We start from the raw sequence: 14535 nt of genomic DNA, 5'->3' as shown, positions 1-14535 counted from the left end.
TCTGGACTATCTCTAGTTACTACAGATTTATACCAAGGTGGCTGAGAGTAGTCTTTGGACCTCAGTTTTCTTTAGGGATATTCCCATTGATTTCAGTGGAGAGGTGAATAAGGACTACAGACTGGACCATATATACTTACAGCTTAATTAGAAAAAAAGATGGCCAAATCCTGAGAATTACTGACCATAAACAATGCTCATGAAACACCTATTAAATGAAGATCAAGAAGCCAGGAAAATAATTGGGAATACTTTACCCAAGCTCCTCCAATTAGAAACTGTTTAGATAAACTCAGCTACATCAAACGAAGGAGGGAAGGTGATCCCCCCAACAGAAGGGTGGGGTGGGAGAAATCAGATTACAACATATATATAAATTTGCACATACAAGTGACTGGATTACAAGATGTAAATATATGTTTGGCAAATTTGCAACATTACTGTTTGGTAAAAAACCTGTAATAGAACTTCATAGGAGACAGGCCAAAATCAAAGAGAAAAACAGTTAACAAATGCTATTCCTACCAGATAAACAGCTAATTGCAATATATTACACAGCTAGATCAATAATACAAGTATCCTGTGGTAGGACAACTTCTTCCCTCCTCATATCAGGCACTACAGCCCCACTCTTCACAGGACGCTAAGTGTTCATGGAACAGCGGAAACCTGGTGAGAATAAGCTCCTGCCCACGTAATAGTGACTCCTATTGGCTTATCCTCTTCACCACTGGATTGAAAGGAAAACTTCATAGCACTTCTACATCTTGCTGGCTGGAGCAAATAGCAGACTAAATCGGAATTTGAACTATCATGTGACTGTAGAATCTTTTCCGATATGGATACCAAGCTGGCCTTCTAGCCACATGAGCAACTTTTCAATCTTTTTCTATCTTCTCTATTCCCTTCTTTAACTCTCTGAATTGTGAGGCAGAGAATAAAAATCTCTGAAACACCCAATAAGTGGATAATTAGAGAACTACAGTCTCTAGGGCTGTCAACCCAGTACCTTTCAGCAACACTAAAATTCACTAAAAGAACCAACTAACTGGATCTTCATACTAAGAGAGTGTCAGCCCAGTTCCACTTGAGAGTCAGGCCAAGCGTGGAAGTGACTTGGAAGTAAGTACAGGTGTCTTCAATCAAAATGCTCTTCAAGCTGAAGGGGAGAGGAATCCTAAAAAACAGAGCAGAAAAAACAACAAAACTATAAAATAGAGCCCAAATCAAATTCTCTCATCAGTGCTACTGAAAAATTAACAAAAGTCAAATTGAAGCAATGAAAGGTACAAGTATGTTCATGTAAAAGTTAGAGATGGTCTCCATTTATGCACAATAGAAGAGACTGCATCTTTTATCTTGTCCAATATGCCCTTTCGCCAGTCCTAATCCACAAGGCAATGTATTTTGCCCATTAGCCTGTTGATACTGGGACGCATCTTCAATTAGTGTAAACTGATTGGCTCCATTGACTTCAGTGTAGCTATGTTGATTTATACCAGCTGAGGATCAGATCCATCAAGACAGTAAGAGGAGCCAGGTCATAGTACTGGGGGTGGAGGAAGCTGCTTGCCTGCCTGGGGGCTCCCCCGTGTGAGGTACCACAGGTTCCTGTTTTCGCTCCACTGTCTTTAAAGGGCATGGGAGATGCTTTGGCCTGCAGTGTCATGTATACTGCTTTTACATCTGAGCCAGTTGATAGTCTCTCACTTTGCCTGTGCCTGGCTGAGAACGGAGTTTGGATAGCCAGCTAATGCTCAGCCTATGTAAGTCAAAGCAGGGGTTCCTCAACATTTTCCATAGTGTGATCCTCTCTTACATACCAGGACCATGCTGTGGTCCTATTCCATTTAGCAATACAGGAAGAGTAGGTGGTTTGGTTGGAGAAATAACTGGAAGAAATTGCAGATTTTTTCTGCTTTGATTGACGGGATGCATCTGCCTTTTGTCACTAAGATTTGCAATCTAATGACTCTTTCCTATGTTCCACTACTTCTGGATATCTGGACAGAAACAATGGCCAATAGTACTTTTTCCATCTTTGCTTGGCCAGGAGGGTGTGAGTATTTCTGCCAGGTTTAACCTTTGCCCATGCTCTTGACATCTCTGTGCTGGAATATGGGAACACACTTTACAGGGGATTGCCCTTGAAAAATCACTCCAAAAAAAAATTCAGCTAATTCTATATGTGCCTGTCAGTGTATTTAGGAGTGGTTCATGAATGGATCATACTTACCCCATGCTCCACAGAGTGCTACCAATTCATTTCAGGTTACCATTCAAGGTGAAATTCCACATGTATACGTTTTCAGTGTTTCAGTATATTTGTATAATTTGAAATAGGAGAAGACAGTTTCTGGATTGACCTTTTAGTTGTGGAAGATTCTTTCAATTCTTATTTTGATCACCACCTAATTGTGGATCTGTAAGTAAGTATGAAAAATTGGGATGGGAGTGGGGGTTATTAGGCACCTATATAAGACAAAGGCCCGAATATTGGGACTGTCACTATAAAATTGGGACATTTGGTCATCCTAGTCCCACAGTGCAGGAATCATTGGCTGGAAATGTGCATGTGTTACGTAGAAAATCAAAATCGATTACCATAAGGGTCCTTTTTGTCTTTACCATCTATGAACTCTAATGGAACACTTGCCAGGTGCTGAGTGCCTCATCTCCTATTAGTGTCAGTGGCAGCTGAGATGCTCTCACTGAAATTGTTCAGCACGTCAAAGGATCAGTCCCTGTATAAAGAACAGGAGTACTTGTGGCACCTTAGAGGCTAACACATTTATTTGAGCATAAGCTTTCGTGGAGATGAGCTTTCATATCTCCTCAATATATGTTCCATTCTATGCATCTGAAGAAGTGGGCTGTAGGCCCATGAAAGTTTATGCTCAAATAAATGTGTTAGTCGCTAAGGTGCCACAAGTACTCCTGTTCTTTTTGCGGATACAGACTAACATGGCGGCTACTCTGAAACCAGTCCCTATATAAATTTCTAAGAATTTTCACTGGCAGAAGGGTTTTAATTGCACTAACTCGGATACAACTACAGTACAATCTCTGTCAATCCTCATCCATTGTGGCACAATCTGGTCTACCAGCTGAGTGCAGGTTGAAAACTCTCTCACCTGGTATACAGTTGCATTGCATAATGTGAGGTATTTTGAATGTCTTATTCCTTCCTTTGATGATTCTGCCAAGTCTAGAAGGGCTATTAATGCATTGCTAATATACAAGACTGTACTTAGAACAAACAACTTAGTCCAGGGAGAACAATAAATGTTTACTTACTCATGTCCATTCACTGTGATGCCTGACTCTTTCACCTCTAGAAGCACTCCATCAATGGTAGCAGTGAAGCAGACTGGAAATCCATTCTTCTCGCTGCGCCTGACCTGGATGTTGAAGTCCTGGTAGCTGTCCTTACAGTGCGAGGCGAAAACATAGTGGCAGATTCCGGGGAAATCGAATTTAACATGGTCAAATGTCTGAAAGTGGAAATTTCCCCAGGTGGAACATTCACTCCTGGTGACTACAGGGCGCTGGACTGTAGAAAGAGATGCGGGGGGGGGGGGGTAATGTTATCAGTGTGTATTGCAAGGTTTTATTTATACAGTGCCTAGCACCTGCCATTGAAGTGGCACTTCAAAGATTTAAGGTGGAGATTTTCAGACATCCATGACACTTTGGCATCCAACTCTCATTGGCTTTCAGCTGGAGTTAGGTACCTAAGTGCTCTTGGTGCCTCTGTAAATCTCCCTTTAAACTGTATTAAAGCAGGTTGGAAACTGGTTTGCAGTTTCTTCTATTGGGCTGTCATCCAACAAGAGTCACAAATAACATCACTTTTCAGCAAGATGGCTGCCTCCAGCAGTAGACTCAGAAATGCCAGTTGTAATTAAAAAGTTTCTAAACTACTCTTCATTTCTCAGGTTATTCAAATTCAGAAGTGTCTCTAATATTGACTTAGCAAACATTTCCCTTCTTTGAGAGGGATGCCAGAAACGAACTTTTGCTGTACCTTAAATGGACCTTCAACTTCTAGTACATCTCAGTCCTATCTCAAAAACTTTGGGCCAGAACCTTGGCCCCTATGCAGCCAATTTGTGATGCTTAGAGACACCTTTGCTTCATCCGCCACTCAGGACTGAATCCTTTGAGTTTTCAATTGCATATGCTAAAGTTACACATGAAAACTTTCTTTGACTGTGTATGAAACTACATCTCAGAAACAACCTCAGACTGTGAAGCTAAGCAAAACGGGTGTAATTCTCCTTCAACAGGAATTACACTTTGCTGAAATATGCTTTAAGCCTCTCATTTTGCCTAGCTGGCAGAATGGCAGGAGAAAATGGGAAGGTTTTTCTGATTTGTTGATGTGATGGCCTTCAGTAATATTAACCTAGCAATAGACATCACAGACCACATCAAGATCAGCGCTTAACATACTCTGTGAATGCTGAAATGTTATGAAATATTCGTAACTGGGAATCAGCAGGGGTGCATTGAAAATATATTTTATTTAAATAAGATGCATCAATAAAACAAAGTAAGGTGCCAATATGTCTTTCCAGATTGCATGTGGTAATAGGTGTTTGTAAGACTTGAATAGAGTAGAATAAAGTAGCACCTTTCCACATAGGAGGCAGGGGGAAATAGGTAGGTTTTACTCATTTGTTGGTGTGGAGTTGCTAGAAATAATAACCCTGCAGCAGACATCACATGAATTCACAATCAACTGTTTGTGTAATAAATTAACTCAGAAAGCTATGAGACATTCAGAACCAGGAATCAGAAGGTAACAGTGCAGTAGGAAAAATAAATAGTACTCCTACTACAGTGCAGGTACCAGGCAATTAGCTCTAGGGGACATCATGCAGAAAAATTTATCCTAGAAAGTCAAACAATTAAAAAGGATGTCACCATTTTCTATATTACAAACTGTGTCCAGCAAATCTGCTCTTTAAACAACTAATCTTGGAATAGCGGAATGGCTGATGAATTGCTTTTTAAGGCAAAGAAAAACAATGAATTACTTAAATGAGGTTCATTTGCAGTGTACGTACAGAGGGCTAAGCTATTTACAGTATGCACATATATCTCAGTCTAAGCAATTATATTTTAATTTGACATTTGTATTTGTTACTTAATGGAGGTAAATATCTAGGCAAACAACTTCAGAGTTAGATTTTTCTTACCTATCTGCACGGGTGTTTTGCCCTCGCAATAACTCCAAATTAGGCAGAATATCCATAGCGCCCCTCCTTTTTTTTCCCCCATCACACCTATGAAGAGGTAACTTGAAAATCCTTCCAGGGAAATGTCTTTTTCTTGGCTTATCGGCACAGTTTTATAGTCCAGGAATTTGGCATGAGAACAAAACATTGATGGCAGGGTCCCTGAAAGGTGGAGCTTCACTGATTATTCCCTCGCTGATTCAAGCTTAAAAGACTGAGAACTCACATTTCCTTCTGCAAAGACAACCACGTGTTTCTGTGGTACTTAATTTTGGGGGCAGAGGGGCATGGCTGTAGCTTTTTCCATTCCCCTTTTAAATACTTTAAAGTGGTGTTTCTTTCTTCCCTTCCAGTTTTGTCTTTTCCTTCATAGCAAACATTTTCCTTTTTATTGTGACTTATTGGACACAAGCACTCTGGCCCTGATTCAGTCCCTTACTCCTTTCTGCAGACACCAGTGGAATTGCTCTTCCTGAGGATTAGTTTGTTGGTTATTATTACATGCTCCCTCTGCTGGCTGGATGGCTACTTCTGAGCAATAGAGGAAAAAGTACCGTTGGGTCAGGCATAAAGGAATGGCTTATTTAAAGAAAAAATATTGATAGCTGAGTGGTGGACTTTAAAAAGTGAAATCAAAATGGCTCACGAAAGGGGCCAGGTTAACTGCATTGCACACTGAAGTCGACTTTCCATAGAACAGGTGCAATGTTAATGCAGAGAATGCAAACTTCTTACCCCTACCATAAAAATGTGGCTCAACCTTGCTTTGCAGGGAAAGGAGGGTGATTTAGTCTTCAACCTCATAAAGCTGAGATTCATTGGTTCATTGGAGTTGGTTTTCGTTGTGAGGCTGTAAGATTTCAAAAGCCCAATTCATACAGGCCCACCAAAATACCATTGCAACAGTTTTCCTGCTGTTCCAGCATCACTAGGGTCTGAGTCACTTTATTCTCAGTGAACTCAAGACTGTGTGTGACACTTGACTTATGTACAAATGGAAGTGCCCAGGTGCTAATGAGTAGATATGGGTGAATTTCTTTGACAGAAACTTTTTTCAACAAAAAAAATGCATGTTTGATGACCTTAAAATATTTAGTGACTGAGTGTTGTATTGTTTCAGTCAAAAAAACTAACAATTTTTTGAAAAAAATGAAACATTTAATTTCAACACTTTTGAAGCAAAATATTTTGATTTGAAATGACTTTTCATTTTGAAATTTTCTTTAATTTTATTTCAAAAATTAAAAATCATTTTCACCTCCCATTGAAATGAAATGCTATAGATTGAAGAAAATGTTTCATTCAACCTAAACCTAAGTTTTTCAACTTCTGATTTGCCGAAAATTTTGAAAAAATTGGTTTTGCTTTGACCCAAAACAATTTTTATTATTTATCAAAATGCCAGCCAACTGAAAGTTCCGTTATTCATCCTGCTTTACTAAGGAGACTCATAGGCTTTAAGGCCAGAAGGAACTGTTGTGATCATCCAGTCTTCTCTCCTGCACATCTCAGGCCACAGAACCTCACCCACACAATCCTGTAATAGACCCATAACCTCTGGCTGAGTTTCTGCAGTCCTCAAATCATGATTTAAAGATTTCAAGATACAGAGAATCTACCATTTGTTCTAGTTGAAACCAGCAAGTGACCTGTGCCCCATGCTGTCGAATCTGCAGCGAATACTTTATGGGAGCTCATCATCCAAGATTCTCATCCCAAACAGAAAAGAGGGTATAGTGGTTTTAAATTGGATTTTTTTCCAACATTCATTCTATATATACCATTCATTGCATTTATATCAATCTATCTAAACCATTCATTGTATCAATATACATTATACCTGTAGTTAGATGAATAGTTAATCATTTATACTTTGATAGTTTTTCCACTTTCTCCCTTTGCTAATTTTCCATAAATGGATTGCAACTTTCTTATCACACTTATTCATTGTGTAAGGTTTTTCCTCTTGGGCTTGATTTCTTGATGTTAGGGCTGATTTATCCTACTCTTTGGGTACAAAACTGCCCTAAAAGCTGGCTTACCTGCTCAGTGGAGGATATCCTCAACCACCATAATAGCACCTGTGCTAGCTGCCCTCCCACCCAGCCAATCCCAGCTGCTGAGATGGCGCTACATGACATGGGTTCCTTTACAACTAGCTGCTAGAATGTCTTTTTGGGCCTAGACTTGAGCTAGAATGGCCATAGAATTGGGAGAGCACAAAGCTGGTTTATAACTAATTTTGACCTCAACCTCATTTAATACTGCTTTACCAGACTTTCTGGCATATACAAAGTTAAGCCTCCTAGCTCTGGCTCTTTGATTTCTTACTGCAGTTTCCCTGAGAGGTTTATGGGCATTCAGTGAGTAACTCATAGAAGTGCAGGTGCAAGTCTCTGGCAGACGAAGATTTGCTGCTGCTGTTGCTTTTAAGGAAATCCTGCACCAGCAGGTGAGCACATTGTGCAGGACATGACACATGGGTTCACATTATCCCTTTCCCACTGCCTGTGCCCCATTAAATCCATTGTCTGTCAGACACAATTAAACCAGGGCCCTTTGGGAGGTAAAGTCTGTTCTTGAACCTTTGCCATTTTGGCTGCTGCGCAAAGCGGACATTAGACTTTATGGCACCAAGGATGGAACTGCTGGGTTTCTGCCCCTTTTCCTTTTAATCACAGCTCTTCTTCTACTCCAGGCCCACCTGAACACTTAGGATGTCAAACCCCACAGAATTTCTGATGATAAATCAGAGTAAGAGAATGTGTGATAACAGATATTCAGATGATCCGAATTTCCTTTTGTTCAATAGGGTACTATTGTAATAATCAGTTCAGGCTTTGGTCAAACAATGAGTGAGCCAGAATTGGGTATCCCCATATGCATGAAGGCCATGCTACTACTAGCAGAGATGATTTTAGGGAGGGGTGGTTAAACCAAGGAGAGAATGTTCAAGAATCAGTGGCTCACACAGACTGGTATTTTATGGGAGGAGCTATATCAAAAAGGTGTGTTTGGCCAAGGGTGAGGAAGGGATGCTGAACTCAGCTGAATCCCCCACAGTAAGACCCAGTGGGAAGTTCTGATGTGATGCTGTAGGCAGGTATTGTCTCCATGGCTGCTGCTCAGGCATGCTGCAATGAGGTGAGGGAAGAAAGAATGCTTAAGGGGCCAGATTCTCAGCCCTGCTCCTTTCCTTTTATATCATTCAGGCAATGCAAAGGCAGCAGCAACGTCCTGTGAGCGCCTTGCTGAGGATACCCCGCATGTGGAGAAGCCCCCAGCATGGTTAGAGCTAGCAGAGCAGATTACTGCAGCTTCCTCCCTGAAGCCCCCATGCATGGGGTGTTCTGGGGACATGTCGGAGATGGCAGAAGGAGCGGATAGTGTGTGACTTGCTCCAGCAATTGCCATCTGGTAAATGTTCCCTTGGAGGAATATTGCCAGCTGGCACAAGTTAAAGAAACCCCTACACTGCTTCTAGGGAACAGGGCTGGGTAGAGAATCAGAATGCTGTGAGCATTGCCACCTGCCTTTGCTGCATCCAGCAAAAAAATTTGGCCCAAGTTAGTCAGCATCCTTTCCTGGAAACACAACAGAAGCAATTTGGAAGGCTCTTCCTGCCCAAACAAAAAAGGAGACCCTTCTCCCTTTTCTTGCCTTTATCTGTGTCTTGTCCATTTTTTACCTGTGCTCGGGTCCTCTCTGTCTATTTTATGGGAGCAACATTTGCTGCCAGTAACTGATCAGGATGTTCTGTTTCCAGCTCCTCTCCAGAAAGATGCTCTGCCACACTCTCAATAATCACTAGAAGCATCCACACACTGGGCAGTGATTTCAGGGATGCTGATATGATAGGGATATTTTGAATGGAAATAAGGGATTGAAGTAGCTTTTCGTAAGCCGTTTCATACCAACAAGGAGCCTGGGGATATGCTGAACCCACAGCACTGAACCAATGCCATTGCAGGCTTTCAACATATAACTTTTGCCACTGTAACAATATTAGAATTAATAACTTTTCCCTTTATTGGTCCCCCTGGCCTAAGAGGCAGTTGATCTAAGTTTCTTGCTTTCCACAGATGTCCTGGCAAAGGTACACTTATCTTGGCCTTTTTACAGCATATTTCATGGATCATTTGCCATTGAAGGGGACTTGTTTTTAGTTAATACAGTAGGTAAATATTAACTCCACTTTTTATCATATATAGAGGAAATGCTTCTATGGTCCAGATTCACCCATGTCTTACTGGAGATTCACTGGCATAAAACTGGAGTAATGAATAAATCACATCCCATACCCTTTTCTAGACTCTTGTTAATGACACACACATGCTGTTACTTACTGAATAACTGAGAGAATTACTACCACCCATCTCCAATTGCTTTGGAACACAGTACTTAAGGTCAGCACTTGCACTCATATCATTCAATTGTGCTGAAGGGTGGTCCTATAAGTGCTGCAGCAAAGCAAGATTTAAGCAATAAAGTAGCTTGTAACTTGTGCCATTATGGAAATAGTTTGCATGCTGATAGGATTCTCACTGGAAACCTGCTGGCATCCCAGTTAATCTCAGATTAGAAAAAGTGTGCCTTTTTTTAATGTAAATATCACCATAAAACACTGAGTTTATCCAGTCCTCTATTGGATAATGAAGTTTACTTTAATAACAATGTAAAGTTAGCCAAGATAGAGTGAGATTTGCTTTTGGTCTCATTCCTATGAGTGTAAACCATAAACATAAATTTGGCCAAACTGAACTGGCAATGTCTTTAGGGTAAGTGGTTGTTACATTATTTTTTTTTTATAGCTAGTCACATTCTACTTTACCAGTAGGTCACAAGTACAAAATGGGTAGAATTAATCGCTGGAATAATTCCAATGAATTCAGGTAATTTACACCAAAGATTAATTTGGCCCATTCGATTTGGGTCTGATCATAGCCACTAGTCCATGGTATAAAACCATTTCACTTAAAGGTGACCTGCAAAGTGGAAAAAAAGTAAGGCTGTGTCCTTGTTTGTTTCTTTATGATGTACGAAGAAGGAAGATTTTATTTTATGTTTTCAAATTTAAAAAAAAAAAGGTTAGAGTTCTTGTTTTTTTGCCTTTGAACATCAGAAATTTAAAATTCTACCCACTCAGATTTTGCCATAGGGTTTGCTGAATCAGCGATAAGAATTGGGAAACTTTGTTAGCCCTTAACTGGAAGGCTCCTGTCAATGTCATCAGGTCCTCACTTCCGTAAGGAACAAATTCACACAGTATTTTTTTTTTAAGAATTTTTTTAATAATGTCTGCATATAGTAACAATTACATTGCTGGCTAGGGCTGGCATTTGCACAAAAACACTGACAGATCTCAATAGGCTGTAGGCAGAGCTGTGTGAATAATGGATTTTAAGTTCACTGGCAGTTCCGAAAAAAAAATCATTACAAATTTTTCCTTTCAGGTCAACCCAAAACTAATTTTTTTTCCAGAATTTTTGGTGAAGCACAAGAATAACCCAACATTTTGGATCAAACAAAACATTTTTTTTTTGCCCCAAAACAAAAATTTTTCATTTAGATTTTGAGTATTTGATATTTTATAAAATTAAAGGAAATTTTGAAAGGAAAAGTTGAAACATTATATGTCAAAATGAAACATTTTGAGTTTTTCAACATTTTTAGGGTTTTTTTTGTTTGGTTGGTTTTTTTACCAAAATTGATATAAATTTGTAAAATGTGTTGGTTGACCCAAATCAGTATTTTTTTTTTACTGAAAGATGTTTCAGTTGAAAACTTCCCAACTCTAGTAGCATCTCCCTAAACTCCTCGCACAGGAATCAGTTTCATGAAGAGGCTGGTGCCTGTTGAGCATTTTTTAGCTAGAAGGTTCTGTTTAAACCTTCTTTATAAGAAAGACAGAGTATGCAACAATGCTGAATCAAGAGATAAGCCCTACAGGCCTGTGCCAGAGTCATGTGCTGACACCAGACTTTCTTTTTATTTTGCACAAATGTTTCTAGCCCTCATGGATGCGAAGAAGCTTAGTAGTATGGCCTGTCTCCAGCTGACACCTGAGTTGGCATACAGCCTGAAACAACAGCTCCATCAATAGCGACCTATTCATCTTGACTGAAAACTGCTGTCGTGCTAATGCCTGGTTAACCATGCAAAGACAGGCCCTGATCCTGATTGCCTGTATTTATGGTGCCATGTTATTGTTGTAGCCCTGTTGGTCCCAGGATACGAGAGAAACTAGGTAGGTGAGGTAATATATTTTATTGGACCAACTTCTGTTGGTAAAAGAGACAAGCTTTTGAGCTCCACAGAGCTTTTCTTCTTATATTTATGGTGCTCTGTGCCATATTGTGCGCTGAAGCTGAGCACAATGGGCTACATCATATAGTTCTAACACAGCCAACATTGTCATTGGTTTAAGTGGGAGTTTTGTCTGGGGAAGACTGTAGGATTTGGCCTAGAGGATCCATCAGTGCAAGGTACTGAACTCGGGAACAAAGTACACTAGGCTAAAGCAACCTTATAAATCAGATGTGTAGTTTTAAACACTGCAGATAGATGAATAAATAACCACAAATAAGGAATTCACTTGATAATTATCTGTTTTGTTCACTCCCTCTGGCATTGACCACTGTCAGAAGACAGGATATTGGGCTAGACGGACCATTGTTTTGATCCAGTATGACCATGTTCTTCTGTTCTTAAGCGCTTCCCTCCAAAAAGGAACCCATCATTAACCAAGAGTCCTTCTTATTCCAAAGATAAGGAATCCCATTAATCATTCCCACTTCCCCTAGAGAAGAATACCAGCAGCAGTGGAGAAGTAAAGGTGTCAATGGCATACCATACCAATTTTATTTCACTGCTGCTGGCAGTGGTGCTGCCTTCAGAGCTGGGTGCCCAGCCAGCCACCACTCCCTGATCTGCCTTTGAAGGTGAGCAGAGGTATTTGTACTTGTATGGCAGAAGTGTGGGGTTGGGGTGGAGGGGGTAAATGACTACAGACACAAAGAAGGCGGGCATAATCAAAAATAAGTTTCAGAACCATTGCGTGCATGTATCTTTAATAATAGTCCGACACATAGGTCTGTTGGCAGGAAACGGTTTTTCATTTCCTGGCTCCAGTCAGGGTTCTAGAAAGATCTGGTAAGCAAGACTGGAGGACTGCAAAGACCAACAAACTGTGTGGATCTGCATCTCCTATTACCCCATGTTTTGCAGAGCCTTCTGTGGGGTGAAGGGGTATATGGATGACTATCAGGACTCATTAGAGTCAAAACTTAAATTCCATACGAGCAAGGGATAAACTGCTTTGTATTACAATGAAGTTCTATGTGGGCAGTTTGCTTTCCGTCTCTTAAATAACACTGCATTCTTGGCACCAGAATTCCCTGTAATGATGACGCCAATACCTACCTTGTTATCAAAAGCATTTTTACAGACTGCCATTAAAGTCCCTTTGCTATTTAGAAATATTTGGGGGAGCGGATTAGGTGAGAGGAAGAATCAATGCAAATATGAAAGAAAGGCAATAAGAAAAGATGCTTAAATCTTGAATATAAACTTAGAATGTGTTAAATTCAAACATGTTGATGTGGTGTTGTCGTAGTATTATTCCTTGATTTGAACATTAGAGTTCAAATATAAGGTACTCGCATGAAGTCCTCTAAGCTTAATCTCTAGCTTAGATCTGATAGGCTGCCACCAGGTCAGGAATTGATAGGGCCTGACCCCCCTTCCTCCTCTGGTGTCCCCAACCTCCCCTGGGGGGACCTCCAGATAACCTGTTTCTCTGCTTCCCAAGAGATAAGCGTCTTCTCAGGACAGTTGAGATGCCAAAATAACAACAGCTGGCCTTTGCCTTTCTCCGTGCCTGCCTTCCCATTGAGGAGGACGATAACCTGATACAGAGGTTTCAATTTCTCTCTGCCTTACTAGAAAAAAGAAACTTCCACAAGGTTTTGAAAAAAGAAAGCTTTATGAAAAAGAGACGATCAGACTAATGACTTGCCATAAACATTTATACAGGCACCTACTAAGAAATCTGAATTAACCCAGTCTGATTTAAAATAGCCAATTTTAAATTGCCAGACAATCCACACACAGTAAGTACAAGCAAAAGCATATCATAGCCAATTTTACTTTGTCCCGTCTTTGTACTGCACTGCCCCTAGTAGAATGAGAAGAGATGGAATCAGCATAGCGTTAGCTTGTCCTCACAAGCCGAGGAAGCAACAAAGACCCAGCAATCCACATCTGTAATAAACACCAAAGCTCCTCTAGCCGAATTACTGTGCCCTTTCTTTGTACTCACAGACTTTTAGTAGAATATTTGAGATAAGATGGAGGTAAAAGAAACCTTGTTTACTCATAGCCGAGGAAACAACAAAGACCCCGAGTATACAAATTCCCGCCCCTGACTTTAAACAGTCCAGTTCTCTGATTGGTCCTCTGGTCAGGTGTTTGGTTACCCTTTCCAGGTAAAAGAAACTTAACCCTTACCTTACCTATCTACTTATGACAGGTATATATGTATATATATATATTTTTTTTTTAAATGACAACTCATTTTTCTACTCTGTTAGAGGGAGGTAAGCACCTGATCCATGGACTCTTCTTCTCCAATGTAGACAAGCATTTAAGCCCACAGCTCAATGTACATATGAGTCCTGTAACTCATTTCATTCCCTTTCTACATACCATCCTGTAGGCTTCCACATAGCCATGGTTGGATGAAAAGGACTTACTTTGGGATCTATCAATGTGTCTCACTAACGGGGCCAGAGGAGTCACTGTGGAATGCGAAAAGGCCACTGAGCATACTGCCTCTGCATAACTCTGTCTCTGTGCTTGTCTTGGGACATCAAATGTAGATCTCCCAGACGGCCAACCAAGTAGTACACGGACTAGCCCTTACTAGGCATTTTCTGCACTTTCATGGAGTCCCTTTACTGCCAGTTGTATAAAAAGGAGAATCTGAAACCTTACAAACCTACTTATGATTACATGAAGAACACTGGCGGAATAATGACAATATCCTTCATTTTATACTCATCAATAAATTCAGTCAAGTAAACTAGTGTGTTACTGACTTGCGCAATGTCTCAGTGCTTTAGACCATATTCTGGGGTCATTACTTTTGTATTTACTCAACTTTTAAGACTAAAAGAATTTGCCAGTATAAGGAACTGATGAAGGATTTCAGGATTTTTCATTTGTCTTGAAAATGATCTCTTATAGTTTGTTGGTAATATTGAAGGTATTCAAGTGGGAATCTCTTGGATGT

At 40.3% G+C, this 14535-nt stretch overlaps 1 protein-coding gene across 1 annotated transcript in view; it reads right to left on the bottom strand.

Annotated features, from left to right (window-relative positions):
• LOC116829791 (mucin-5B-like) overlaps positions 1 to 5391 on the bottom strand; it is a 72551-nt gene extending 67160 nt beyond the window's left edge. The window contains exons 1-3 of the mRNA XM_032788836.2: positions 5205 to 5391; positions 3298 to 3553; positions 1063 to 1177 (exon numbers count right to left, since the gene is read on the bottom strand). Of these exons, the coding sequence (XP_032644727.2) occupies positions 1063 to 1177; positions 3298 to 3553; positions 5205 to 5391 (558 nt within the window). The remainder of the gene's footprint in view (positions 1 to 1062; positions 1178 to 3297; positions 3554 to 5204) is intronic.
• Between the last annotated feature and the right edge of the window lie 9144 nt (positions 5392 to 14535).

Source organism: Chelonoidis abingdonii, chromosome 4 (genome assembly GCF_003597395.2).
Source record: "Chelonoidis abingdonii isolate Lonesome George chromosome 4, CheloAbing_2.0, whole genome shotgun sequence".
In the NCBI taxonomy this organism is placed as follows: Eukaryota; Metazoa; Chordata; order Testudines; family Testudinidae; genus Chelonoidis; species Chelonoidis abingdonii.
Note: the sequence above shows the minus strand (reverse complement) of the source record. Positions and strands in the feature narration are given on the sequence as shown.